Below are 27,982 nucleotides of genomic sequence, written 5' to 3'. Positions count from 1 at the left end.
AGCTCAAATCCTTTTGCAGGACCATTGTTGTACACTTTATATTCCTTTATCCATTTTTTGTTGTTGTTTTACTTCAAAACATTTTCACTTGTACAACCATATCATAAACAAAGCCTCATGTCACAAATGGAGCCACCGATGACAATAAATTACATCTGCCATGCTGAAGTTTAGACATGATACATTGGTACCTTAATTTTTAACTAGATTAACCTTTAAATGAACAATAAGTTGAATAAATAGAATAAAAAGACACTGGGTTTTACAAAAGAAACTTTCTTCTGTCAAAACGGAGCAGAAACAGATCACATGGCTGTTTGAGAAGTGGTCATTCTGAATCATTTGTCTTTTTCCTTTATATGAAACAAAAGTGGGAATTTGCATATTTTAATAACACTGCTAAGGTAAACCAAAAGTTCAACAATAGTAAATACTGACTCTATATAGAAGACTGCCCTTTAATTCAGTTTTAGTTAAGATTTTATTTTTCCTTTATTGTAACAGTGTTTTTAATGCGTCTGCTCATCCACTCACACTTAAAACAGGTTGATCTTCATACAGCCTAGAGGTATTTGTCTGGTCTTGTTTCTTCAGTATTTTTTCATTAAAAAACGCAAACTTTTTTTTTTTTTTTCAGATGAATATCTCTTTTCAAAATTGTAAATAATATCACCAAGTTCATTTACAGAATATAAAAAATCTTTCCAACTAACAAAGGAAGGGGTTAAAATAACAATTGAGGTTTCCAGTCAATAGCAGATACGCAAGTATTATACCAAGAATGTGTCAACTAAAAGTATTAATAACAGTTTAAAACAAGGACTATTACAACACTCAACACTTCACTTTTCTTCTTTTTTTTTTTCTCCAAACAGTGAAATTTTACAGTGGAACTTGCAGCAAACAAAGCTGGATTGTTAGGAGGCAAAGGTGAATACTGCAAATCAAAGAAGGCAGGCAAAGTGTGAAAGGAGTAATGATTGGGTCGATCAGAAGAATCCCGGTAGACCCCGTGAGATGGACGCAGACAGATAAGTGAATGGATTCAGACCGGTTTAGTTTAGCAATCTAGTTTGAATAAGCACTGCGTTTAAATTTAATTGCAGATTTTTTTGTTTCAGATTCAGGTTTTTTTTTGTTTTGTTTTTTTACTTTAATCCATCCAATACGTCGGTGGTCCAATGCAAAACTCAGCAGCTAAAATAATAGAAGGCATGCATGAATCCGAGAGTGAGAGCAACACAAAAAATAATCTAAAATAAAATTTAAAAAAAAAAGATGTGAATGTACAGTTCAACCTCTGCTCTGGTCCACTTCACCTCAGCATGTAAAGAGAGTCGCATTTTAAATGAATTTGTCAGTGGATTCTGAAAGCTGCTGTGGTGAGGCAGAGTTTAGCATCACAGCTGAAGGAGGGAATGTATGCATGTACGTATGTGCGTATGGGAGAGAGTATGTTTTTAGAGTATGTCTATCTTTTCAAGGCTCTTCCTTTTCAACAGGTGGTAGCTAGGGACTGGTGTATAGGGGGCTGGAAACAGCGAACGTGCTCCACAGTGGAACTGTCTGTCTCCACCGCCTTCATGTACTTATTGAGGATGGCGAATATCTCATTGTTGAGGATCTGGTACTTTCTGATGCGGTCTGCCATCTTCTTCAGTGGCTGCGGAGGAAAACAATAAAGCACAAGTGGTGGTCTTGAATAATAAAGCATTTATATCCCTTGGAACTTTTTTGCTTTTTGTCACTAATAATGGGAGAAAATTGTATTATTTATTTTACAATCCAAGAAGTCTCAAAGTTAAATGTTTTTGAGAATTAGCAAGGTGTTTAAATATGAAGTCAGAGGAAACACAGAGATGAAATAAGTTTTTTAAACGTAAACTATATTTTCTAAGACATGTCAAGCTATAAGTCAGGCTTCAAGAGCGTGAGAGAGAGCAATATTTTGATCAAATAACAGGAAGGCTGTAAAGTTGCTCTTTTTTATGTTCTGAGAAGGTCAGGCTGGATTTGGAAATTCTGGCAGCCTTGGAAATAAAATTAAGGTAAGTATCTATAGATACGTGGAGACTGACGGTAATGTAATGCTAGCAGCACTAATCGCTAATGTAAGATACTAAAGCTAATGTGAAAGAAAAAGTTAAGAACATTTGCTTAAGTATTAATAAGATGCTGTTTTCCAGCTACTGCTCTCTTGCACATCGTCTCTGCTGTTATTATAAAAAAGCTGAAGGTTCCAAACATAAAGACAAGAAAAAAAACACATTCTCGCTGTTTTTCTTTTGTAATACAGCATAATATATAATACAGTTATTAAGTAGGAATTCCAGGCAGCTAAAATCACTGTTTGGCAGTTTAATGATTTGCAAACCCTGAAGATAGATAGATACAAGGCGGGCAATTTTATTTTATGTTTGCAATTTTATGTGATACATCACAACTATGTATAGTTGTGATGTATAGCTATACATAGTTAGACATCACATATTCCTCTTCACAGAATACTAGTGAAGAGGATGGTAAAGGATACATGATTTTAAAAAAATATCTAACAAATAAAATCTGAAGAATACAGTGTGCATTTACAAGCCCCCTCTAAAGCCGTGGATGGCATGCACTCACCACATTCTTGATGATCTCGTCTTTGCCGTCCTGCCTTTGGACTTTGAGCAGGTGGTAGCAAAAGTCGAAGAGGTCAAAGCGGCGCTGCTGTCCGAGCAGCACGATGATGGCGCAGCCCGCCCAGTTCAGCCCATCCCCGAAGCATTGCCTGGAAGGAAAGGTGCACACAAAACACAAGATGAGTTTCTGCAAACTAATGCGACCCCGAGTGCGTACAAACTGTGTTCACAACGTCTCGCCTCTGAGCCTGACAGTTGCCTATGAATAAAAATATTTTGCCAGCATTTCTGCATTGACCGGTTTGAATGGATTTTTGAAGGCCTGTTTGAACACATCCGCTCGCCTCGGGCTGATCCGCTCTCTGATGCACATCAATCAGTACTTTACTTCCTCTGTTTCATGAAATAGACCAAAGAAAGCGCATAACTGAAGGAAGGAAGGAGGGAAAATGCATCAAAAACAAAAGTGGCTCTAAAAACATTCATTCTCAGCACAGCCTGAGACCTGTCTTCCTAACCTGGCACACCAGATGGTTTGTTATAGTTCACCCTCTGGGGAGTTAGAGCTCTTTGTACAAGGACAGACATTTTAAACGCAGTAGTTAAGGACGTCTGGTATCATTCAGATTACAGAGAAACATACCAGTGCTTAGACTATTAGGCAAGTCCTCTGAGTTAACCAGTGCCATGCAGAAAGCTTCTTCGGACTACCTCAGTTTTATAAAGCTAAGCAAAAAGTGTTACATTCTTAGTCATATAGCAGATGCATGTTCTCTCAACACACAGCAACACACTGCTTCACAGCTAACAGAGTTGGATTTAAAAGTTCCAGGTTAACTTATTATAAATTATTATTATTATTTTTTACATCTTTAAAAAAATACAGCTACAAGCGTGCTTTTTTTTTTAGAGACAAGATGTTCTTGTAACTGTCACAGGATTTGGCAGAGCAAGAAGACAGCTTGTTAAAAGAAATCCCACTTCTGGAGCAATAAAGATATCCAGCTAGATCAATTATAACAATTATACAAAGGCATATGATGGAAAAAAAATAATAAAATCTTTACGTGGACATTGTAACTTTAAAAAAAAGCTATGCAGATTTTAAACAATTTATGTCAATACTATTATCAGAGCATTTTCTTCCAAACAGAAGGTACTATGGAGCTAGTTAAATCAATCTATTTTCTCAGCTTTCAGCTGTGCTCTCCTGTTTAGTAATGTAATCTAATGACGCGAGATTGCACTATATTAAAATGCCATGACTTTGAAGCTTAAGTGAGTGTTTGCGAAAACAGAATAAAGAGACTTTAGAATTTATTTATTTTTATGCAATCGCAACATGTTTACTGCAGCATTCACGCTGGAAGCCACCCTTACAAAATGATCTTTCATCTTTCATCTAAATCTAATTTCTAGCTGTTAATGCAGATAATTTGATTGCTCAGAATAAACTTTGCCTTAGATTTTCCCCCTAATACAATCTGACAACAATCTGTCATTTTTGACTGACTCTTCCAATTGTCTGGACCTCTGCTCCTACTTTGCGCACACACAGCAGGCCGACTGCTATGTCAGCGTGAAAAACCGTGCCCTTGATCTTTATGCAACAACTTCTACCGTTAAAGTTCCTTCACATTATCACAATTAGCAGCTCATGTTCCTGACAGCTCCCACCTGGAAGCAAAACTCTTCAAAGTGCTGCGCAGATGTCGGCCAGATGCTACTCACTCCGCTGTGAACTCGTGTGTGCCGACGGGGATGCAGTAGACAAACTGCATGGCGCTCCACAGGCGATGGAACTCCATGCACTCGTCCACGTGCATCACGCCGTTGGTGGGCGGGGGTCCGCGCCATACGGCGTCCTGCAGGAAGCTGCGAATGCGCGTCAGGATGACCTCGAACATGGAGAGGCCGCAGCAGAGGCGCTCTTTGGTCAGCAGGTCCCCCTCCCTCGCGATGGCTATTTGCTAGAGTTTAAAGAGAAGAAAAAGAACTTTCTTTTTTTAAAAATGGATGGAAATACACACATTTGTAGAAAAAAAAAAATTTGTTACAGCCTAGCCAAAAAGGGATTACACTGACCTGAGGAGTCCCCAGCCTCTCGATGAGAGGCACAAGGTGGAGAGGGGCGTACTTTGCTTCCAGCCTCTTCATCCTCACCTCCAGTCGCTCCCCCTCTGCGTGTCACAGAGCACCGAAAGTTACAGAAGAAGTAGAGCTCTGAGTGGCCATCCACACACTGCAGGAGTAATCTCCCCAAATTTGGAAAACTGTGAGTCATCTGAAATTTCAGTCTACCTTTGATGTAGACTCTAGGAAGAATGTTCTGGAAGGGGGCAGCATGAAGCAGGTCACACACTTCCTCCTGGGACTAAGGGTCAAGCAAAATGTAATAGGAAATTTTAAGCCACAAATTAAACTCACTTTGCTTCTCTGACAGCCTTACCCTGGATCGAGACAGCCAATGTTTTTTAAAATGTATTTTAGTTTAACTAAATTATTAACATATACTACATGTGGATGTTTTTTTCCCCCCAATAACTCATGTACAACTGCAGTCAGGTTATTTGATAATGTATATGCTTTCTTTTTAGAAAATTATGAGTTTGTATCTCTATGTAGTGATAGATGTAATGCCAAAATGACTGATTATTTTCTTAAAATACTTTTTATTGTCACTTATTGAAAACATGCAGATAGTATTGCAAATCCATATTGCTCTTCTCTACTTTTATCCTTGTGAAAGGCCATAAGAGACTACGGGTGTTTTCATACCCGGTAATCGGGCAGACTCGCTTTGATTGGGGACCAACATTGAAACACATAGTATACTTACATCTGGTGCAATTCGCTTTCTACCTTTTCTCCATCTCGCCTGTGGTAGCGCTACAAGAAGTACTGAAAAAACGACACGTAAACCTCTAAAGAAGACATGAGCACAACTTCCCTCTTCACAAGATGGTAACAAAAATGTAGTGGCGTCATATTTTAGAGTTTTTAGGATTTCTTTGTAGTCTTTAGCAAAAGACCACAACCTATGATTTCTGCTAGCGCCAGACTCTTGCGTTTATTTTGGTTATATTTACCCATAATACCCTGTGCTATTGTCCACTTTCTGCTTATGTTAGTTTCCAGTTCCAGAGGTCACTTCAACCAAGCCGAGACCAAGGTTTGTAGGCAGACATGAGTTTGCTTTTCTGGTCTGCATCAGAGTTCGATTACTCAGTCACAAATCCCCAAACCAGCCGGGCTTTCTAGGCAAACAAACTGGAGTTTGATTCAACTGGACTTAACATCCTAAGTGCTGCCTTGTTGGCAAAAGTAGATTTGTACACATTCGATAGCAGGGGTGCCAATATTTGTGACACGGGTCATTTTGTAAAAATAATTCTTTTTGGTGTTGTGCTCAGTGTCTTGCTCAGAGGTTTTTATGTTGTTGTTTTTTTTTCCAGTGGTTCTTGGGGCAGTGCGACTACAGGCGAGAGGGTGAACAGGTTTTTCAATTGGTTCAGCTCGTTTGACATGGTGCAGTGTGAAACCGAACCGCACCAGCTGAAAACAATTTAACAGCTGTTTGCAATTTTGTTCCTCAGTCAAACAGAGTCTACTGAAAACACCCTAAAAAGCTGTAATTTTTAACCACTAAATGAATATACAATGATTTATCGGAATACTCAATGTGAGGTTACAACAATACGTAAGACAACACTAAAGTGAAGGTGACTGTTAGTGACGGCAATTAAACTAAATGCGACAAAGTGACATCTTGTAGTGGATGAGAAGAGAGTCATGCAACGATGAAAATCAGACACCCACACAAACAAACCAACTCACTCAGATACCATCCAAAGCAAGACACACACACACACACACACACACCGAGTCAGTGCGGTCACACAGAAGGGGTGAAATCATACTGAGAAAAACATGAGTAACAAGGCATGAAAGGACTCAAAAACCGAAGAATTAAAACACAAGACTGAGTCAACAACCAACCAGAAGAATGGAGTCACCTCCTCCATGGAAGACAAAGACATTGAGATTTTAAGCCTTGTGATTATAAGCCTGTTTACAAGGACAAACAAGGTCATGATGCATGCCCTAAACATTTTCACTTTGTTGTAGATTATGAAAATCTCAGTCCTTTTTTTTCCATGGCTGATTGGAAATGAAGTTATATGTGCAATAAAATGAATCAAATTAATTAATATGTTAAAAAAAAGTGATTAATAAATTAAACAAAAATGGTCTCTGTGTTATTTTAAAATCAACAAAATCTAAATCCTTACCACCTGTGGTAGTTGCCAGCGTGTAATGAAAAATAGAGTTGTGTTTCAGACAAAAACCCCCATCAAAGATCAAACAGCAAACACACCCAGAAGCCTGACAGTTTTCGATCGCATCATTTGATTTACACGAAGACAGTCGACGTTATAAACCGAGTAGAAACCTCCAGGCACCCGGCACAGGTAATCACAAGAAGAGTTGGGGAGAGCACACGAGGAAGTCATTACAGCAGATTAGCTAGAGGGAGGTGGAGGCAGGCGACGGAAATGCCTTACCAGAGCTTGCTCGATGAGCAGGCAGAAGAGGATGGCGTTTCCGACCTCCCTTAAGCTCTGGAAGACATCCGTCTTCAGCTCGGCGTATTCAATGATGTCCTTGAGCTGGTGGTGGAAGAACTCCAGGATGCCTGAAATGGCAGGAAGGAGAAAATGCATTCACGAAACCTTTAGGAAATCTGCATTAACAGAAGTTTTTCCCCTCTTACATTTTTTGTCTGTCTTTGCCTTATTGTCATGCTGACATTTTTTTTTAGATAAGTTTATCAAATATGTTAATATCAGACAGAAAACTGCAAAATCAAAAAATAATCGCTATATTTATTACAAACGAAAGAAATTACCTAAAAAAACCTCATACCTGGTCATGCCACACTTGGCGGAAACAACTGACGTAAAGGATTTGCAACACCTAGCAAAGAGTCTTTCACATCGTTGTGAAGGATTTCTAGCCAGCTATTTAAATTGTCTCATCAACTCTGATTCCATCCCACAGACGGCCATTTTGTTCAGTTCTTTTTCCTAATGTCAAATCATGAACACTGACCTTAACAAAGACGTTGTTCCGGGTTCCTTTGGGACATCCTTGATGAGTTACCAATGTGCTCGTGGGACAATTTTGGAAGTACTACTGAGACAGCTCTTTTGTCCAACTTGTGGATTATGTGCACTTTGGTGTGTTGGACACCCAGAACCTGGTTTGCCAGTCACCAGAACCTCATTATTCACGCAAAGAGTTCGTATGTCCTTTACAAACCTGTTTAAACATTGATTGTATCCGTCTATGGATTTCAGGTTGCAAAGCTCCTCCATGGTGTACAGTACACACTCTTTGTGTTGACTTGGTAGTTAACTATATTGAAGAAGAGATCGGAGGAAGCTTGTCTGACATATTGTCCTTCTCGGTCTAATCATACGGGTCGATCCCGCCAGCAGCTATTTTGTTTATGTATTCTTCCACGTTGGTCAAGAGTGTCCACATATTTTCCTTTTATTGGTCAAGGAGCCATCGGCCCACTATTCTTTGCACATACGCTTGCCTGCTAAAATGGTGCCGATCACTTCCTGTTCAGAAGGATTGACCCTATGTATTGACCCTTAACACATGATGTCTGGCTCTTCAGAAATCTGCCCGCTCCGCCATGATGAACATCAAAACAACCAATGCACTCCTTTAAAGCCCGTCAAAAACCAACCTGTCTAAAATCGCTTCTATTTGGTTGATTTCAATTTAAAAATGGTCATGGGATGCTGCGTGGTTGGCTGCATAAACAAACAAGGATAGAAACCAAACTTGTCATTTTATTGCTAATTTCTAATGAGGAAAGATACAGGCGATGGATATCAGCCATCAACCATAATGACTGTCAAACTTTGAAGGATCTTAGCTTCCTCCAGTCTGCTCTGTCCATTCTTATAGACGCTTACTGTTGCATCTCGGTCCAGTCTGTTGTCCAGATGAACACTGAGGTGTTTATATTCTTCAACCACCTCCACTTCTTCTCCCATGATGGAAATTGGGTTCGATTTAATCCTGTTCCTCCTAAAATCAACAATCATCTCCTTTGTTCTCTGGTGCTCTGTCTGAATTCATATGACTGTTAGGTCAAATGGTCTCTAAATTCTCCTAAGTGTCAATAAAAAAATTATTTCATGAATAAAATATCAAAAATAAAACATCAGGGCTGGTGCCTTGCAGCAACAAAGTCTTGGGTTCAAAATTTTGAACCCAAAATTGCTTCAAAACTTCTTCCAAAATAATATATACTTCAATTACTTTGTTATTCACCTGTTGCTGATTTTGTTTTTGTATCAAGTTGTAGAAAATTGATTTTCTTTTTAGGTCTTTTTGCCTACTTCATGTTGTAGGCTGGCTCTTCTTAACAGATGTACTGATTCTGCAGATCTCGGAATAATTAGTGAAACCGAATCAAAAAGTATGACTAATTAAAGATAATTCCAGGTTTTGTTTGAAGACTTTTTTCTCTTAACTGAGATGATCACTGAAACACTGCGTTTTGTATTTGGTCCATTTATCTCTGTCTCCATTATTTATTTTCATCTGAAATATTGTAGTAGGACTAAAAGAGAAAAGTAGAAGAAATATCTAAGAGGCCAAATATGTTTTTTTGCAGCACCGTATATTACTCAACACTATAAGGTATTTCTAATCATGATGTGTCTAGTGTAACCTCACGAGCCGCCTGTTAATCAGGTATTTCCGGGTTAAATCGGGATGATGTCAACCGGTTCGTACGGTTGTTCTGACCCACATTTAGAGAGAGCATCAGAGGCAAAAGGATCATTAACAAATGGCAATAACATCATGAGCTGTGAGGTAAGTTCAGGAGCTCGAGGTGAGGAACATCAGTAATCTACAGATTACTAAATCCTTATACGGATAATCCATCTGACTGACATCTGCACTAGAATTCTAGATAAAGACATGGAAGGAGGTCAGGAATAATACTAAGATGTAACACCAGGAGATGTTGAATAACACATTCTGAGTAAGCATATGCATATGGTTTTGTAATGAACAAAAAAGACTAAATTATTTTTTACTTCAATGGATATTATATTTGTCAAAGTAACGACCTAATCTCATAAGAGTATCGCCTAAGTAGCAAATTCTGTCATACTTTGGGGCCAAATTCTTAGATTTAGATTTGATCACAATCAACCTTTTCTGTTTGTAAAAGCAGGTTTCAAAGTGAACTCATCTGACAGCAAAGAACTTCAGAGGCAGGGCTCAGGTCTTTACAAAAGCAGCACAATCATATTTGTAGTGATGATGGATCAAAAATATAAATACAGTCACTGGGAGGGCAGCTAGCTCTCGAAAAGTCAGCAGTCAAACCATCAAGGTAGATGTGGATGTTGGTTATGCAAAAGTAGGTAGCCAAGACAATGAGATAACATGAGTGAACAAGAGAGTTTGACGGCAGCAGGAGCATTTTACCTATTACCTATTTACCTACCTATCATCCGCTACATGTGTAACATGTAGCGGATGATAATAAGTTGGAGTGAGACGACAATACAGCCTTATAGAGTTCAAGTAGCATGTGTCTTTGGAATAAACATTTGACAACTACAATATTACAATTATGCAATTAAACTCTCAACAGTAAACCACCTGGATTAATTATATATTTATAAAATAGAGACTTTCAGCTGCTTCCATTCACTGTCCGCACGTTTCACAAAAAACCGGGCACTCGCCTCATAAAGCTTTAAAACGTCTTGTTTTCATTGCTTATTTTAAGTTTGTTTACCTCTTTGACACTTGGGAATACTTGCAGGTTTGCAAAGTAAACCTGCAAGTACTTTGCAGGTTTAAAGTACGGTTTAAGCAGGTTTAAAAAAGCAGTTCTTGTTACATAACTACATAAAAAACTTAGTTATGTAACAAATTATCCAATTATGCTCCAAAAAGAAACTCTAAGGATAAAGCATTTTTTTTCAATTTTTATAATTGTCCGCAGTTTTATGAAAAGAAAGTTTTCATAAAACTGAAGTTGTGTCTGACCATATTTTTTGTGACAACACAGAGTCCCACTCCCTGTTGACTGAACACTCAAGTACACACGCCTCCCCCTGATGGGGTGGCGCCCTGGACGGTGAGCCATATTGCCCTCATCAAAAACCGCCACTGGCTACAGCTAATTCAGCTCACCTGGGGAGCCATACTCATGGCGTGGCAGACGGCAGATCTTGGGCATGACTTCTATCAAAGTTTTTACATACTGCAGAATGGTGCCCTGTAACTGCAAAGTGACAAGAGGAGATTTATAGACGACAGCAGGAAAAAGAATACAGAGAGTGCACAGAAAGAAGAGAAAGTAATAAGTTTTAGAATCCAGAACATTGAGGGGGAAGAGATGTGTTTGTAAGCGTGGAGAAAAAACAAAGAAGATAAAATACCAGGCTTTTGACAATCTTGAGTAGCTCCTCCATCACTACAGCAATGCCTTGGTAACCGAGGAGGCGGCAGATGGTCTTAAAATGAGGCGGGCCGACAAAGTTTCTGTAGGAGCTGTATATGTGGGAGTAGGCAATGTTCAGAGGCTGAGAAGAAAAGCAAAGAGAGAGAGACAAAAGACAATGTAAGTCTCAGCTACTTTCTTCTGAACACAGCCAAAACAAAACGGAACGTCAACTTACCTTGGACCCATACAGGTAATAAGGCTGCACATTGGCTGGTTTGTCTCTTTGAGGCTCCTGGGTGAAGGGAATAGCTGTGCGTACAAAGCTGAGAAGAGAGGGTGGGGAAAAAAGTTAAACACAGAGAGGTGGAAGCCAATAAGAAATCCGAAGAGATGTGCGAGAAAACCGACCGATTCGTGGATCCGTTGTAGCAGTAGTTCGGGAGGAAATCAAAGTTGAGCTCCCAGAAGACGTGGAGCGTGATTCGTCCGTAGGGGGCCGAAACGTTGTGGTTGGCCTCGCGGAACATGGCGTCGAAGCTGTCCAGGGTCATGTGCTTGGACAGCAGCCGGTGGGTCAGCCTGTTGATCTCCAGCAGCCATTCCAACTCCTGGCCAGATGTTAAGGGAGTGGCGTGAGAAGGCATGATGCAAGAGCAACGAGCAAACTTCTCTCAGCTTTCTTACCACTATGGACGTGAGGTCCTCACTCTCAAAGCGGCTGATGGCATGGTCTAATGACTTGTACATGGCGGCTGAGATCCTCTGGGTGATCAGGCGGTTCAGATCAATTGATCGGCCCAAAAGCTGAAAGATGCACAGTCAAACTGGTAAATCAGGCTCAAAATGAACAATTGCCGTCCGACGTAAGAGCAACACATCTTCGATTTCCACGTACCTGTACGTGTCTCTGCTTGAGCAGCGTCTCGTAGCGGTTCGACGGCGGGTACGGAATGATGACGCCGTAGTTTTTACACTCCGCTCTGAAGCGCTTGTCTAGGAGGACACTGTAGAGAAGACCTAAATGTATTTAGGGGAAGCTTACATAGATTGTCGGATCTTTATGAAGTGCTGTTAATAATACCTTCCGGCCATTGCTTTGTAGTAGGCAAATATCTGGTCTGCCAACTTGTACACAAACTGATCAAAGCAGAGGTTTACCTAAGAAGAGGCAAAAGTCAATGAAGGTTTGGAGTCTTTACCGACTTGTCTGGATTTAGATCTTTTGCCGTTGCTCCTTACCTCGGCTTCGATTTCGTCGTACAGGAACTGCTTCTTGAACTTGGTCAGAGCATAATAGCCACTGTCGTTGTACAAGTCTAGAGGATACAGAACGTATCTAGAAGAGGAAGGGGTGGAAGTTGTTATTACCGGCTTATTTCCAAAGGACAGGCTGAAGCTGAGTGCAACAGTGAGCTCGTCTTACTCCATCATGGAGGGCTCCTTGGTCTCCAGGATGTGGTCGGTTAGGATCCAGGGCATGGACATCTCGATGGGGAACTGGATTCTGCGGCCCATGGTGAGCTCCAGGAAGAACTCCCTGAACCACAGCTGGGACAAGTCACAGCAATGCTGCAGGGCCTCTGTTCAGCAGAAGGAGAAGACGACAGAACGGAGAGGGGTTACTAAATGTTGGCCGAAAAAACCTGTGGTGGAAACTTTTGTCAAAAATATAAAAGAGTAAAGATATAGGTCCTAAAATAATGGCCTATTTAAAGTCTACACTGTGCTTTCAACTCACCACTGAAGTTAAGCAGGTGTGTGAAGAAGAAGGAATGCTTGTGGAAGTCCTCTATGGCCACCACTATGGGTCCATCAAGGCTGCTGCGAAGAGTCTTTTTAGATCCACTCTTGTCAGCTATTAATGACTCCAGCATGGTGCGTACCATGTAGAGCTGCAGAAAAACAACAAATAAACACACATTTAAAAAAAAAATCTGTCCAACTATGTTTTTTTTTTTCCTCTTGATTCAGACAAAAAAGCTTGTCTTGCCTTCTGCCATGCACACGGCACTGCAGTTCTTAGAGCTTTGAGGAATTCCCAAATTGGGCCAAGAATAATCTAGCAAGTGACATCCTACATCCTACTGATCTTCTGAGAATACTTTGTTTTATCGCAGGGTAGAGCCAGCAGATAAAGACGTTCCAAAAAAATAATAGAGACGAATCTTCTTCACCTGTGTACTGGAGGGTCCCACTGCTCGACGAGGCACCTTGATGTCAAACCCACCCTTCGGGTCTTTCTCTCCCCTCAGGCAGGGGTCGTTTGGCGGCTCTCTTCCTCCCTCCCAGTCACAGACAGTCTTTCGAATGGCCTGCAGGACACTACGGAAAAAAAGGAGTTGGTGCAGGCAGAACAGTTTCTTTGCTGAATTATTGTTCGGCGTCGTTAGAAGAGGTATTGATTTTGTCGTTTCAGGAACCTGATGAGAACATTCTTCTTCTTGCGTACGGCTTGGCGCAGCGGCTCCCTCAGGGTAACCTGAGCGAAGTCCTGCAGAGCCGCGTAGATTGTGTTCCTGATGGCCTGATTGAAGACGGACTCCATGCGACCCATCAGAACCTGCACAGTACAAGACACAGAATCATATTGCCGCTGAAGACTCCTGACCCCAAACTCAGCTTGTTTGATCTGTTTTAGCTTGTTGTCATAACAACCACAAATTTTGGAGTATTTTTCTGGGATTTTCTGAGCAAAGTAATGCATGATTATGAAGTGGAGTAAAAGATATACGTTTTTTTTTTAAATTAAGAATCAAACTGAAATATGCAGAATATTGGCTACTTGTGTGTGAAATTAGCTTGTATGTGAAAGCTGGTTTTACAAATTATCTACTCAGAGAGGATAAACAAAAATGCTTATTTAGTAATATTTTTATTTGTATGTCTTGAAAGAGTGCATCACAAAAGCACCCAGCAAAACAGGTTGCTTTGTGGTTGCAACTTGACAAAATGTAACAACATTCAATGGGGATGAATAGTTTTGCAAGGCACTTTTTATAGCAGGGATCTGGTTCCTTAACAATCCAAGGAGTCATTTTTGCCCTCAGTCCAGCTAAATAAACCGATTTTAGAGCTGCAAATATTACCGAATCTTTTAGAAAAAAGACATTTTATGGTTTTTGATAAAGATCTACTTCAGGAAATCTGCTGTAAACTTTAAAGAGCAACCATTTTATTCACAAGCTTAGTTTTTCATAAAGAATAACATAAAGCTTTCTCAAAAAGATGATGGCTACATTTTCTTATATGGGTTGTTGATAATTGCATAGTTCCCAGCCTGGCAACAAGAAAAATAGGGCTAAAGAAAAATGACTGGTGTTTATAGTTCCATGGAAATAAATAGCAAAAATATGCATGTGTTATTAGATCTATTTTTTTAAGCTTTTTTTCATAATTTTTAGTCAAAGTTTTTAAGTTCTAAACTGCAGAAGGTCCAAAGAGTCAGTTGTGTCTCCTGAACTGCAGGTTGCAAACCCCTGGCTTATAGATATGATTTCCAAACATTTACCTGCAGCCCTTTGATCATGGCAATAACCTCAACCAGGGCAAACTTCTCCTCACTGGTGTAATTGTAGCGTGTGGCTCGCTCGTACTCCTCCGCCGTACCAGGACAGTCCTTGTTGCAGAACTTGTCTGTGGGGTGCACCAGCTTCCAGGAGTACTGCGGGAGACAAAACCATGCTTTTGTCAAAGCCGGAGAGATCAATGGTAAAAAAAAACCCCACCAAAACGAAGCTAATGTCTCAAAATACACACATATCGACATTTGGGTAGAAAAAAGCAATTCTCTCTGCCTGCGGTGGAACACGCCATCGATCCCCCCCCCCCTCTCCCGGTTCTTCACTCACAACTTCCATGACGTGCGTGCTCCACTTGGACAGCAGCTGCAGGCCCCTCAGAGCCAGGTCGAACAGCTCCCTGTACTCCTCGTCCGACTTCTGGCTGTCCAGGCCCGAGCCCGTCACCACCTCGCTGTTGCTGTAGCGCGCCAGCTCCGAGATGAAGCGGATGTGGTCATCCCTGATCTGCACCATCTGCTCGCACAGGTTGTACTGCGGCGAGATGCTGCTCTGGGTGCACGTCCACCTGGGCATGGAGGAAAAGGAAAAGCAAGAGCAAATGGGATTTTTGAACGAGGTCAACGGGGCGCTGTAACTTTTGTCTCGTTTCGTTGGCGGTACGGTCTTGCCTGGACTTGTTTTCTTCGTAGTGAGCGCTCGTCTCTATGTAGCGTGACAACTCGATCTGCATGTCTCCAAATAGAGGCACGACTTGAAGCTGAGTAAACACATCAAGTGAACATCTTACCCTCTGCCACACAGACATTTGGACATGTTTCTGCATCTGAGACGAGCTAAAAACCCCCCCCCCCAGCAAAAACACCAAACATTCTTACTTTGAAGAACTTGTCGATCTTGCTCAGGTTGATCCTCTTTTTGGCGTCTAGTTTGTAGATATTACTGACATTCCCGTCCATCAGGTAGAGGCCAAAACCCATAACCTGGCAACCATTAGGAAGAGACGTGTTCAAAATGCAAAGAAAAAAAAAAATGCCTCAGAAGGCTTGAGATTAGACGGTTTCATGATGTTTGTTACAAGTTTGAAGCAGGGCCGAAACAGTTAATCGGATCGATCGATTATTGAAATAATCGTCAACTAATTTAGTAATAGATAAATGATTTACTGGAGTCTGTAGACTCAAAAAAGGCTGTTTTGTGAAAGAACACACTCAGAGCAGTAATTAAGTCAAAACTGCACTACACATATATCTTGCATTTAAAATAATAATAACAATAATAATAACTTTGTCTGTAAATTAAAAAAAAGAATAAAAGTAAAATTGAATAAAAAGAAATCCTCATGTGGCAGTTTTAGCTTCAACTGATTCAAATCCAGTAAAAACAAATCTTCCATTAAGCATCTTGTGCTATCCAATTATTTAAAAAATAACAATAATCAAAAAATAATCAGATTAGCTCTGCGCTGTATTGATGTCTAGTCAAGCAGAAAGGGCTGAGCTGAAAAATCTGTAAAATGTGCCGTGTTTTCTTTTTATCCGATTAATCATCAGAATAACTGAAAGAATAATTGACAGAATAATCGATAGAATAATCAATGGTAAGTTTCAGCCCTAGTTGGAAGCAGATGAAGAAGTACCTTTAGCAGCATGTGTTTCTCACTGGGCGTCAAATACATTTTGTTTTCGTAATAGTCCACGCAGATGTTGACGATGTCTGCCAGAAGCTCCTCGTAACCTGGAATCACCTCCAGCTGTTGGTGCAGGCACTATGGGGAGGAAAAAAAAAAAAACAGCAGAAAAGGCGTCAGATGCTAACCAGAAAAAAAAACAGGCTAATTCCCAGAACAGGTATTTATTTTCTTGTGCAGAAGAATTTTATTGATCTCAAAGGGAAATGAAATAAATGCACAAAACGTTGATGTGTTTCTCATTTCGAGGAACCTTTAAACTCACTAAGCGACTTCTGTGACGTCACTGCATCGTTTCGCAAGTCCTGCTGTTTTAGAGGTCAGTCCACAGTCAAATATGTATATAATGGCACCAGTGGATGAAATGAAAAACAGTTCATACATATGAACCGCTTAGCGAATGATATCATTTTTTCTTTTAGATAAAGTTGAGATCTAAAATACATTTTGTGTTTCCTTACAGAAGGTGGTTGTTTTTAAACTTTCAGAAATCGATCTATTCTTCGCTCACCTAGTCAAAGATTTCCCCTTTCCCAAAATGGCAATACAACCAGAAACCTTCTTTTGCTGTTTTGACATTTATCAAACCCTGAACGTTTTTAGGGACCCATGTTTGTTCACGTCTTGGTACCTGGGGGCCCTATGTACCACTTGTCATGGCTTCTCGAATGATTTGAAGTTTCTGAATCTGTATTTCCAGCAAACTATAAAATATCTGCCCTTTTGCTACTTATACTCAACCTCGTTCTATCATTAAACTCAAAGATGACCTGACACAGTCGTTACTATGCAATAGCGCTTTACCAAAATTTCTACACATGCCTCCAAGTTTTATTCATTCATCCGATGCTTAAGGATGTTGAATTAAAGATATTATTATTCCAAATCCCAAATATTGTTCAACAGATACTACTTATTTCCACTCTTGTACAGCTGAGAATGGTTGGAGAGAAAGTAAAAACTAATTTAACATAGATTTATTTTTCAGACCTGAACTTTTCAAATTAAATAATAAACTTCTGGAGTGAGAACCTGAAGACCTTTTCTCTGCTTTCTTCTAGTTTTTAGGCAGAGGATAACTTGATTTGCGGAGCGCTGTTTAATTTTCAGACCTGCTATAGTGCAGAGCACCAATATGAGGTCTTCCTTTATCTGCTTTCTAATGCCAGTGGGTTTCGACATTATTAAATTTAAGTTTTAGCAGGTCAGATGGTTTATTATTATGACAGATTTAAATAAAGATTGTTTTTACTCCATTTGGAGTACGCTCTAGGCCAAATGTTGCTGCAAAAACACAAAATCTCTGCCAGTGGCTCTAAAACTTTTTCATTGATATTAAATAATTCTTGACTTAAAACAAGCTCCAATATTTTGTTGAAAAATGTCTTGCAAGTTAAGTTTTGGATTTATTATTTTTTTTAAAGTATAGTGATATATTTCCACTAGAAACTAGGCCAAAACTACTTGGTGAGATTTTATGTTCTTGTAGTATTGAACAGCATTTCTTTTGCACCAAAACCCCAGTTGTATTTTTTAAATTGACACCCAGAAGATGTTGAATAAAGGCCGCTCACTAACCTGAGTGATCCTGTTGTGGTTGGCTAAAAACATGGAGAGATTCTGGGACTCCTGGATGGACTGAGGGTCGGCCATCTTCCTCAAGAACTGAGCTGCCCTTAAGTGGCAGCAAAAGAGAACAACGTCGTTTTTTTTTTTCACTGAAAGAAAAACCACTCTAAAAAAAAACCACGGCTAACATAAAGACAGTTATACGTCAGATGGTACCGTTTGTAGGCAGAGTGATCATTCTTCACGCTACACTTCATGTTCTTGAGTTCGTCCAGCACCGCAAACATGTTGATAAATTTCCCCAGCGTGAGCAGGTAGGCCTCTGACACGAAGTCTTTCCTCCGCTCAGCGTGGCACAGACGCTTCACCTCGCTGCAGAAGCGCTCTATGGCTTTCCGCTGTGAAAACACAAAACATCAGCCTGCGTCCCGAAGGGGAGTTTTGAACTTAAACATGCATTCAGTTTTAATTCTGCACACAAAACTGGAAAACAGCGCTTTTATTTTGAAACGGCAGCAGCAGCTTGGGCAGCTCCATTAGCATTTTGTGTGTTCAGCAATGCAGGCTGATGCTAAAAAGAGCCACTGAGAGAGTATATTGACTTTTAAGAATATATTGAACTCTAAATAAAGACTGCACAATGCAGCATAATCAAAATATCAGTCTGAGGAACAATTATACTGCCATGAACAGTTTGGAAAGCAATATCTGTCATTTATTGACAACGCTCCTGAATGCACACTTTATATGCTAATCACTGCAGTAGAGTCCAACACAGACAATCATCCCAGAGAGGCTGAAAAGTCACAGAGAGCGTGGGATGCAATATTATGACAATCCAGTTTTCATTACTGTGCTCTGTTTGTGTAGAACAGATTGCCTTTCTGGTATGCCGCATTTTATTGTTCGGCGGCAACGCCTAATGCCACCAGCAGTTGATAAAAACTTATTTGGATGTGCAACTGTTTACACTTCTGTGCTGCTTTTTGAAAATCTGCAAAAAGGTGAGGCCACCCCTGACCTGGACCATTCTGTAAAAACATCCGTTCAAAAGAACTCTCTTTTATTACTATTTTGATACATTTGGGAGACAGTTTCCCTTTAAATTATTAACAACAACACTATCTACACTGTTCTGTATTGGTTCATGAGGATATCTGACCGGAACCTCTAACTCACCTGGAAGTACATGAACTTCATGAGTTTGGTCACTTCAGGCTCCAGCACCTCCACCGTTTTCTCATAGATCTCCACTCTGTTGGGCTGCTCGTTGCATTTCACCTAACAAACACAAGATGGCGCCATTATTCAAGCTTGGCTTCAGAGTTCAGGTAAGCAGCTTCCTTTAAATCTAAAAAGAAAAGAAGAAAAAAGCAAAACTATTCTCTAGTAAACATTAGTTAAACATTTATGGGAGGGTTTCTGTGATTAAAATACAATTATGTTCATATTTAATAATGTCTTTCAAGTATCCGTAAACTGCGATGAGGAAAGTGTTTTCTTTCCAAAAGCCAATACACCGGTTTTCAACACTGGTGTGTTGTCCCAAAATATGTTAAGGCCGATCCTGAGCTCATCAACTAAGTTTCTGATTCAGCCACCAAATGGTACAAAGTGTGAAAGGTGAATGCTCATGTTACGACATGATTTAATAATGTTTTGAGTGCCCAATAAGCCCAGCAACACGTGCTTTGTTTTTATTTTTGCAGACCAAATGTGGTTCTGGAGGTTCATCGTGTGAAGTGAGCTCACTTTCTTTTTTTTTCCTTTTCCTTTTTTTTACCTGAGGAATGGCTCTGGAACAGCTTCTCCAGGTGTAAAGCATCACCGCATATTCATGCCCTTCCTCCAGCATCTCATTCTGCACAAACAGAGGAAAAAGAAAGAAAACAGCAAATTTAATTTAATACAAAGCAACCGCACCGTCACTTCTGATTAAATAAGTGACGGCGCAAGGCTGTTTACACTGCCTTGCAAATATTCTTATTTATTTATTTAAATAGAAATCTGAAGTTTTCCCATTTGCTTTGCAATTATAAACCACATTCCGTTGGCGTATCACATAAAGTCCCGATAGAATGTGTTGTTTTTTGTGATTCTACTTTTAACCATTTGTCTACAAAGCTACCAAACAACTTGGCATTATGTCAAACCCATCAGCTGAGTCACTTGTTCCCATTCGTAATGAATATTTTAACAAGGTTAGATCGCTTCCTCTCTTAAAAGTACGTGGGTTTTCACATCCTGACAGTCTTCAACCTCATTTCCACTTCCTGATCAAGTAAGTAAAGTTAAATAAAGCTCCACTTCTCTCCTCATTGCTAGTCAAATCACATTCTCCATTCATTCTGCAATTGGGGCGGGGGGAGAGCCTTAGCGGTCCGTTGCACTACTAATTCACCAACTTGTGAGTGGGAAGTGTGTCTTTGTGAGCGTCTGTGTGTTTTGTGCATGTGTGTTCTGCCACAGGATGAGCCAAAGGAGGACAAACGTGCCAAATGATGCTCAGTTCAAGTAAACCAAGGCTCCCTTTGCGAGTGTGAGGCTGTTCCCACAGAGGGCTTTGTGTTCATGACAACAGGAACAGAAACTATTAAATCTGAAGCAGTTATTTCAATATTTTTTAAAAAAGAAATAAGGCTGCCAGCAGGTCAGAACCTGTTTCTGTTATTACAGGGTATCTGCAGGGTTCAATTTAAGACAGAAAAAAACTGTCAATTTGGAGATAGTTGGGGGAACTTGCTGCATTACGATGAAGCATAACAAAAGCTGTGAACCCAGCTTTGTGCCCAAGATTGAGGCAAAAAAACTAGCTAGCTGGGGTACATTAGCAGCTGGTTGCAGTTAGCCTCAACCGCTTCGAGCGACAGAAAGATGTTTGCGTGCAGCTCAAACTTTTGCCTGACAGAGAAGTCCCACAACATTTTTTTTTTAAATCCTACATTAAACAAATAGTCCTGCCACAACAAAATTTAGGAACTCTGATGAACAAATTTATGGCCAACATGCATTTTCTTAACGAATTTAAGACGTTTTAAGACCTAAATGTTGGACACACAAATGTCAGACTTTGTAAGGCAGTGTGGACACCCTAAATTATTTTTTGTAGCAGAACACTTAAACTCACCATGCTGGAGTGGACTGTGGCTTGCTCTATGTAACGGGCTATGCCGGTCACAAAGGCATTCCTGTCTTCAAAGTTGGTGTCAAAGTTAGCCTGCAGAAAAGAAGACAACGGAGTCGAGTTAGACACGGTGTGAAGTAGCAGGAGGATCATAGCGAGAAACAGTCGAGGGAGTACCTGGTACATGATGGAGGAGGGGGGCGGCTCGATGCATGGCTGCTGGTCCGGCAGAGGCAGCTCCTCCAGCAGGTCCACGTTGGACAGAGCATCCTCCAACGTCACGTGGGTTGTCATGGTAACAAGGCGTCACTCAAACAACACCTAGGTCTGAGAGGGAAACACTGAAGTAGGTATGTGAGCGGACTGCAAAGACGCTTTGGGGAAGCAGATGTACTTTAAAGCAAGTGTGTAAAGTCAAGCTAGCTTCAGACGGAACATCGTGTCGCAGTCGGCTTTTCCACTCGTTGTCCATTTTTGTTGTAAATTGTAATTTAATTTGGATAAAATCCACCCTCCAGAAAGCAAACTTCCACACTCTCAAACCTCTGGCGGCTTTATTATCAAAAAGTAAGAGTCTGCATTTGCTAGGAAAAACACAGAGAGAGGTGATTTTGTAATGCTACCCGCACCAATCAGTTTCCAATACAAGATTCTCCAGCCAATTTAACATGGCATTTCGCATCTGCTGGTCTTGAGTAAAACAGATTTTAACAGCAACTACTCTCTCACACGACATGCAGCAAGCTCCAGATGGCTCATGGGAAGAAGGGTAGGAAAGTAGAGTTTGATTAATCGGACTAATCGAATAAATCAAGTCGAATCAATTTTTGAAATATTCGCCCACAAAGCTGCAAATAAATATATACATTTTACATTCAAGATAGAATTAGATTCAAATGGTTCAAATTCAGCATTTTTTGCAATTTGGTTATTAATTGGTTTATCCAAAAAAAAACAATCAAAGGATTAAACTGTCTGAACAGTACTGATGTTAAGTCAAGCAGAAAGGGTTGAGGATTTCACATGCTGATGTCAGAAGTGCTTTTTTAGCTGCATACTCTCCTACAAATCCAAAGAAATGCTATGCAGTTGCAATTTAGACAGTAGAATGTTTATTTTCTTATTTAAAAGAAAACTGAATTGCTTATTTGCATTGTTTAATGTCTTTCTAATATCATATAAAGGAGGATTATGTGGCTAAATGACAAATCAGCAGAATGTGCCCATTTCTTAAAATCAGATTAATCAATTAATCATCAAACTTAGACTTATTATATTGTAATTGCACAAAGACATATAAGTGAAATTGGCAATGAAATGTCATCGCTTGGCCACCGGAGCACAAACGGCCAAAAAAAAACAAACTGATAGGTTGATTGCTAAAATAATTGATAGGTCTAGTAAACAGTGGAGATCAGAAACTACTGGCCATTCTGATCAGTCTGTCTCTATTTAGAATCCATATCAAAATTAGTCAAAAGTCTCTCATCCACCACAATGTTTACTGATTAGCTCACTTCCTGCGTCTCATCTCCCTTCTGATAAGGAAGGGGAAAATTGTAAGTTATATTTGGAAGACTATCAAAAGCGCAAATGATTAAAAATCTAAATCAAGAGCAAGAAACCTCAGGGTTTTGGTTATGAAGTAAAATAGGCAAAACAAATAAGAGGTGCTCGCTGGTACACAAAAAGAAGGAGAAGTTCTACTGACACCAAGTGCTTCTGATATAAAACAACTTAATAGCGGTTCTAAGTATTGCTTTATAAACACACAAAGTTAAAAACACACATCCACTGTTCAAACTGTTTAAAACAAGACTGGAGGCATTTAATTGACGGATCAAAAGGACAACATTATTCCCGTTCTGAAGATATGCAGAGACGACGCTTCTCAGTCACACAAGATTTCCCCCTGACATGTCTAGACGGCTTCATTTCCGTTTTGTGAGATGTTCACGCACTGCGCAGGCCTCCAGCTGTCTGTTCATCCTGCACCTGCACCCCTTCCTCCCTGACTTTATGGCAACACCAGACAAACAAGCCGGGGCAGCAAGAAAAGGGGAAGAGGCCCCTCGCCGTATCCTTTTTTGCCTACCCTTTGGGCTTGTGTGGTTAAAGAAAGTCCTTCTTGAAATGCCAGAACCTGGAAATGTCAATAATCTGACAGAGGCGAGGAAGGCTCTAACAACGAATGACATTTGAACGCACCCATCGCACAAAGCTCTTCGGACCCACTGACAAATGTGGGGGTTTTTTCTTTTGTTTGAAACCCTTAGCAAGCTGCGTTTCTGTCACCTACAGTAAATATTGAGTGTTATAAAAATATGGAGACATAACCATGTCTTCACACAGCTATAGTTAACTCTTAGCATCTACAAAACAAGTACAACAAAAGAAACAAATTATCATTCTGGCAATCATCCCACATTTATCACATGTCACTGTGGGTTTTTTTTTTTTTTTTTTGCCTGACCGAGCAGACAGTGCTGATAATCAGCTTAATATTCAAGGCTGGGGACGGCCCAAAGAGAGCCAGAGGGTCAGGAGGTAAACCACAAAGAAAAGAAAAAGAGGAAGGGCAAAAAAAAAAAAAGATCAAAGTCAGTTGACAAGCAACTTTACAGGACCCAGAAAATATTCAAGAAGGTCTTTTGATGTGTTTCTCAACGAGAATATTACATCACACTGTGGCCAACGTTGTTGTCGGCCGCGCCCTTATGCGCATGTCTACGAATGATCGGCAAGCGAAGCTAATGGGAGGTAGGTGGAGTTTCCTGTCAAGTCAAACTGTCAAACCTCACAAACACAAAGGGTAAAACGCCAAAGTAAACCACGTGGTTCAGAGCCGAAAACCAGATGACTGAGTCATTCAAGTACCAGTGGGAGAGATGCGCTCATTTGCATAAAGATTAGGCCCAACATTACAGGGATGGGAGTAGATTGTGATGTAAGCTAACGTCTATGTCTTCGTTTTATCTTTTGAATCACACACACCCAAAAATATAAATGTCTGTGTGTGAATTTTAAAGGAGCACAGTTGATGTTGGGGTTATCGCCAACAAGCTTATTCTGCTTGATTCTTTTGGTCTGTAGATTATTGGTTCGGACGACTAAAGTCTGAATGAGCAAATTAACAGTTTATCCATTTAACAAACAATTGCCTTTGCGGCCTGTTGGAGATCTGCACAGACCATCAATAGCTTGGGATGATCTTCTCCTCATGCTGGTCACCAGCTTGGTCGCACACTGCTGTGGGATGACATCCAAATCAATCAACACTTGTTCAGTGGGGGTCAGGGCAGGAGTGGGGGCAGGCCATTCCACCCTCCCACATTTTGAAGGCAGTCTCTAATCTCACTGTAGGAGTGAGAATTGAGGATGGAGTGACTATCAAATATCACTTAAGAGACATTTAGATTTGTAATTTAAAGCCTTGAAATTGGGCCTCCGTCTCTTTAAAAAAACTCCGCCTTCAGGAAGTATCAAAACATTGCTCCTCCATGAGCCCATTGACAGCCCGTTTTAGCTGTAAGTAGCTCGTAGGATGAGCTCAGCTGATGCACAGTTCCACCTGGTGTTTGCTAATTGCTGCTGGCTAGTCTGTAGGAGCCGAGTGTGGGAATCGCAGGGGAGGGCTGTTCGTGAGGTGGACACTCTGTAGTGTGAAAACTGCAGCTCCGAGGAGGAGCTTTGACCTCGAAGCCGCCGCTTGGCCCACCCAGGCGTTTTGCACAGCTGAATGGTTCCGATGGGAGATTAAAGGATTTCTCACACATGACATGAAAGAATCAAGGCAACACTCCAGGTATATCTTTGAGGAGGGAATACCAATACAACATGAAGTAAAGTCCAAAAAGGTTGTTTTTACAAAATACTCCTCCTTTAACGCAAACTAAAAGAGACTGTCAGTGTCTTTTAAGACTTTACATAGTTATATTTGACTATCCACAGATTACACAAAGTAAAGCATGTATCATGCAGCTAGCTCCAGGCACTATTTGTCCAGCTGACAAACACCCTCAGTGATACCAAAGTCCCATCTGTGCTTGGGGATACAGACACAGCCTAAACCCTGGCTTGGCTGAATAAACTTTCCCACCCTATACCAGACTGTGCTCAATAGTTAGTGTCTGTGCATCTCAGTGTGCATGTACATCCCTATAAAAGAAGAAGGGCCCCTTCATTCCCCTCCAGGCTCTTGGTAACAAAACTCAGCCTGCATCACGCAGGAACAGCTAAAGCAGGCAACGGAAAGAGCGAGTTTCTAACCAGAAATCTCACCACCTAGATTGATGTTTAAAATGGTGTAAAAGTAACACCATTTCTTCAACCACAGACAAGCTGACGCTGTGACTACGGTTATATCAATATCTTGTGTAAGGTAACAGTAACACACACAAAAAAAAAAAACAGCGAGAGACTGAATACGAGTCGGGGTGGGAAAGGAACTCCGCTGTATGTTCTGGTTGACTATTTGACAGTCATCTGCTTTGCTGGGAAAAAGTGTGTCAGTGCCAGTAGTGTCACTCCCCTTAATGGGATACCCCGCTCGCCTCAAGGCTAACTCTGCATATACACGCAGTCATGCACTAAACAGAGCATGACCCCATCGTCCGGAAAGGAAGTGAGTATTTAAGAAAAACCAGCAGATGATTCCTCATATCACATCAACATCTGAGTGGTGTGCAGAGTGGAAGCAGGTACAGGACTCTGGTCTGCCCCGGGTGTTTCACATGCCCCACTGTCATGGGAAAGACAAGCTGCGCCCCCAGGTTGTCATGATCTGCCATTTTCCGATCGATGAACATCACTTGAGTAACCGGGATAAGCTCAGCCTCCGTGACGGTCCGCTTCGTAAAACTGGTACGGTGACATTAAAACATCTGATCCTCACAGTCATTTTGCAGAAGTTTTTTAATTTGTTCCACTTGCTCTATTTACAGTAGCAGGAACAGGAACAACTACAACCGATGATATATATATATATATACACGTCTCCTTCCCTTTTATTTTGGATAGTTTTCATATCAATGACATATCACTTATCCATTTTGCCTCTCAATTTACCTAAAATCACTAATACTAATTATTGTCAGTAATGCATGATAATTTTGAGTAGAAACGTGATAATGTGATTGTAGTCTTACAAAGGTTAAAGATAAAAATATCTCAGTCACATTGATTTTGATTTTAATCAAAAACCAGAAATTAGCCATGTTGCTGCTAAAATAACATTTGGACTGAGAGGTAAATTTATTTTATAATTAAATGAATACATGGACTTGGATGGAGATCAGCCAAATATACGACCAGCATAAGCACTCAGGTAGATTGTGACATTTAAATAATTGTTAATGGTACAAAGTCCCCTAAAATATGGCAGAAAAAATATCCTTTGCACCATTATACCGCCAGCACAGATACAAGGAACGAGGAATCCAAGCGTTCATGTTTTTAACACCAAATTCTGGTATCGTAGGGTGACGGATTAACAATCATCACACGTTTAAAGTCACTTCAATCTCCATTCTTTGACATTCCTATGCTCGGTTTGAACCTCAGAAAGTTAACGCCATCACATCTGTGCAGCCAAATTGAATGGACTGTTGCAATCTAACTGGTTGTTTGACCAGCTATTATAAATTTTGTTTATTATTCTTACTACCACTAGAGTTTTTATTATTATTAATATGATAAATATCATCATAGCATTGCCCACAGTTAGCCATTTTACCAACAAAAGAGTAATTTTACATGCAATGTCAATTATACTGAGCTGTTTTCAGTATTGTGTTTTACTACTTTCCTCGTTATTTTACCTGTTTGTGTTGCCATGGCGATTAAATTTCCCCACTGGAATCAATAAGAAAAGCTCACGAGTGTTTTTTTTGCATGCACCACAATAAGCCTAGAAGCATTTGCAGCCCCTCTCTCTTTACACAGTGCTTGTTTACAGCTCGGAGGGTTTGCATAAGAGGCAGATTCACAGGCAGTAGGATGAAAAAAATAAAATAAAGTAAAAAGCAGCAGCCGAGTTCATATGCCGAGTTCGTACGCGTTTATATGAAACGGAAGTAGGCCAGGTGAACCTTGTCTGTTCACAGGCCCGAACACCGGGTGTGATGGCCCTGAAAGCATCTGCATTGCACGGCCTGGTGGTTGAAGAGATCAGCCGGAGGAGGAGGAGGAGGGTGGAGGGAACAAGCCAGAGGGACAATTGCATGTAATATTCATGAAATGATATCAAATTTAAAAGGTGATCGAGAGTAGAGAATGCGTAATCGAGACATCCGGAGGACTCCATAACGCTTCGAGCTGTTTCCAGCTCTGGAGGGTGTCGTTTAGCCTTTACGTGCTCCATCATTCATGAGCGCACTTGCTGCACGGGAACCCTCTCCTCACCCCACCCATCTCAGCGTGAGAGCTACGATGCCGATGTAGGCTAACGGAGAGAGAGGAGAGAGTGTGTGTGTGTGTGGCGGGGGGATCCCGTTCGTTCATGTAACCGTAAAAATCCGCGCCTCTATCTCCGGCTGCGGGTCGGTCTATGTTTTCCCTCCGCGCACGGAGCGGCGAGGAAGAAGCAGAAAGCAAACACGGAGTGAGGGGTTGGTGGTGGTGGGGGGTGTTGAAAAACAGCCACTCCAGTCTCCAGCCATCATCACTACCCAGCGCACATCCCCAGCCCCGTTCATCTTCCTCTGCATCCATCGCTCCGTTTCTCACGTACCTGAAAATTGCATGTCCGTCTGGCCGACGAACAGGCGGGCGAGCGGGCGGGCGGGCGGTGTCGCGGTCTGCGACGGCAAGCCGACGATTCCTGGGTTTGCGATTCTGTTCCTGCTCCTCCGTTTTCTGTGCCGATTGATGCTCTAGTTTCGCTCAGTACCAGCCCCAGTGCTAATCCACCCCACACAAAGAGCAGAAAATGGCTGCAAGTGCATATTCTTAAAGGGACAG

The 27,982-nt window shown here is 40.9% G+C and overlaps 1 protein-coding gene across 1 annotated transcript; it reads right to left on the bottom strand.

Moving 5' to 3' along the window:
• Positions 1-57: 57 nt before the first annotated feature.
• On the bottom strand, positions 58-27,975 carry cyfip2 (cytoplasmic FMR1 interacting protein 2). Its single transcript, XM_028008920.1, has 30 exons — positions 27,753-27,975; positions 21,200-21,349; positions 21,026-21,115; positions 19,682-19,759; positions 19,078-19,179; positions 18,115-18,296; positions 17,908-18,004; positions 16,279-16,407; positions 15,518-15,622; positions 15,311-15,399; positions 14,970-15,207; positions 14,630-14,782; positions 13,542-13,681; positions 13,296-13,443; positions 12,860-13,013; positions 12,545-12,701; positions 12,361-12,457; positions 12,203-12,279; positions 12,017-12,125; positions 11,806-11,925; positions 11,530-11,729; positions 11,357-11,444; positions 11,117-11,260; positions 10,869-10,959; positions 7,190-7,320; positions 4,926-4,998; positions 4,710-4,804; positions 4,356-4,594; positions 2,626-2,773; positions 58-1,663 (listed from the first exon to the last, which is right to left on the bottom strand). Exons 2-30 carry the CDS (start codon positions 21,314-21,316, stop codon positions 1,496-1,498), a joined length of 3,759 nt encoding a protein of 1,252 aa, XP_027864721.1. The 5' UTR covers positions 21,317-21,349; positions 27,753-27,975; the 3' UTR covers positions 58-1,495.
• Between the last annotated feature and the right edge of the window lie 7 nt (positions 27,976-27,982).

Source organism: Xiphophorus couchianus, chromosome 23 (assembly GCF_001444195.1).
Source record: "Xiphophorus couchianus chromosome 23, X_couchianus-1.0, whole genome shotgun sequence".
NCBI classification, from domain to species: Eukaryota; Metazoa; Chordata; class Actinopteri; order Cyprinodontiformes; family Poeciliidae; genus Xiphophorus; species Xiphophorus couchianus.
This window is presented reverse-complemented; position numbering and strand designations above follow the sequence as displayed.

Excerpts from the sequence above, each read along its gene's own strand:
- cyfip2 (XM_028008920.1), bottom strand. The coding sequence starts at position 21,316 with ATGACAACCCACGTGACGTTGGAGGATGCTCTGTCCAACGTGGACCTG. Across the intron at positions 12,702-12,859 it reads ACACCTGCTTAACTTCAGTG|AGGCCCTGCAGCATTGCTGT; the intron begins GTGAGTTGAAAG and ends TCTGCTGAACAG. Across the intron at positions 4,595-4,709 it reads AGAGGCTGGGGACTCCTCAG|CAAATAGCCATCGCGAGGGA; the intron begins GTCAGTGTAATC and ends TTTAAACTCTAG.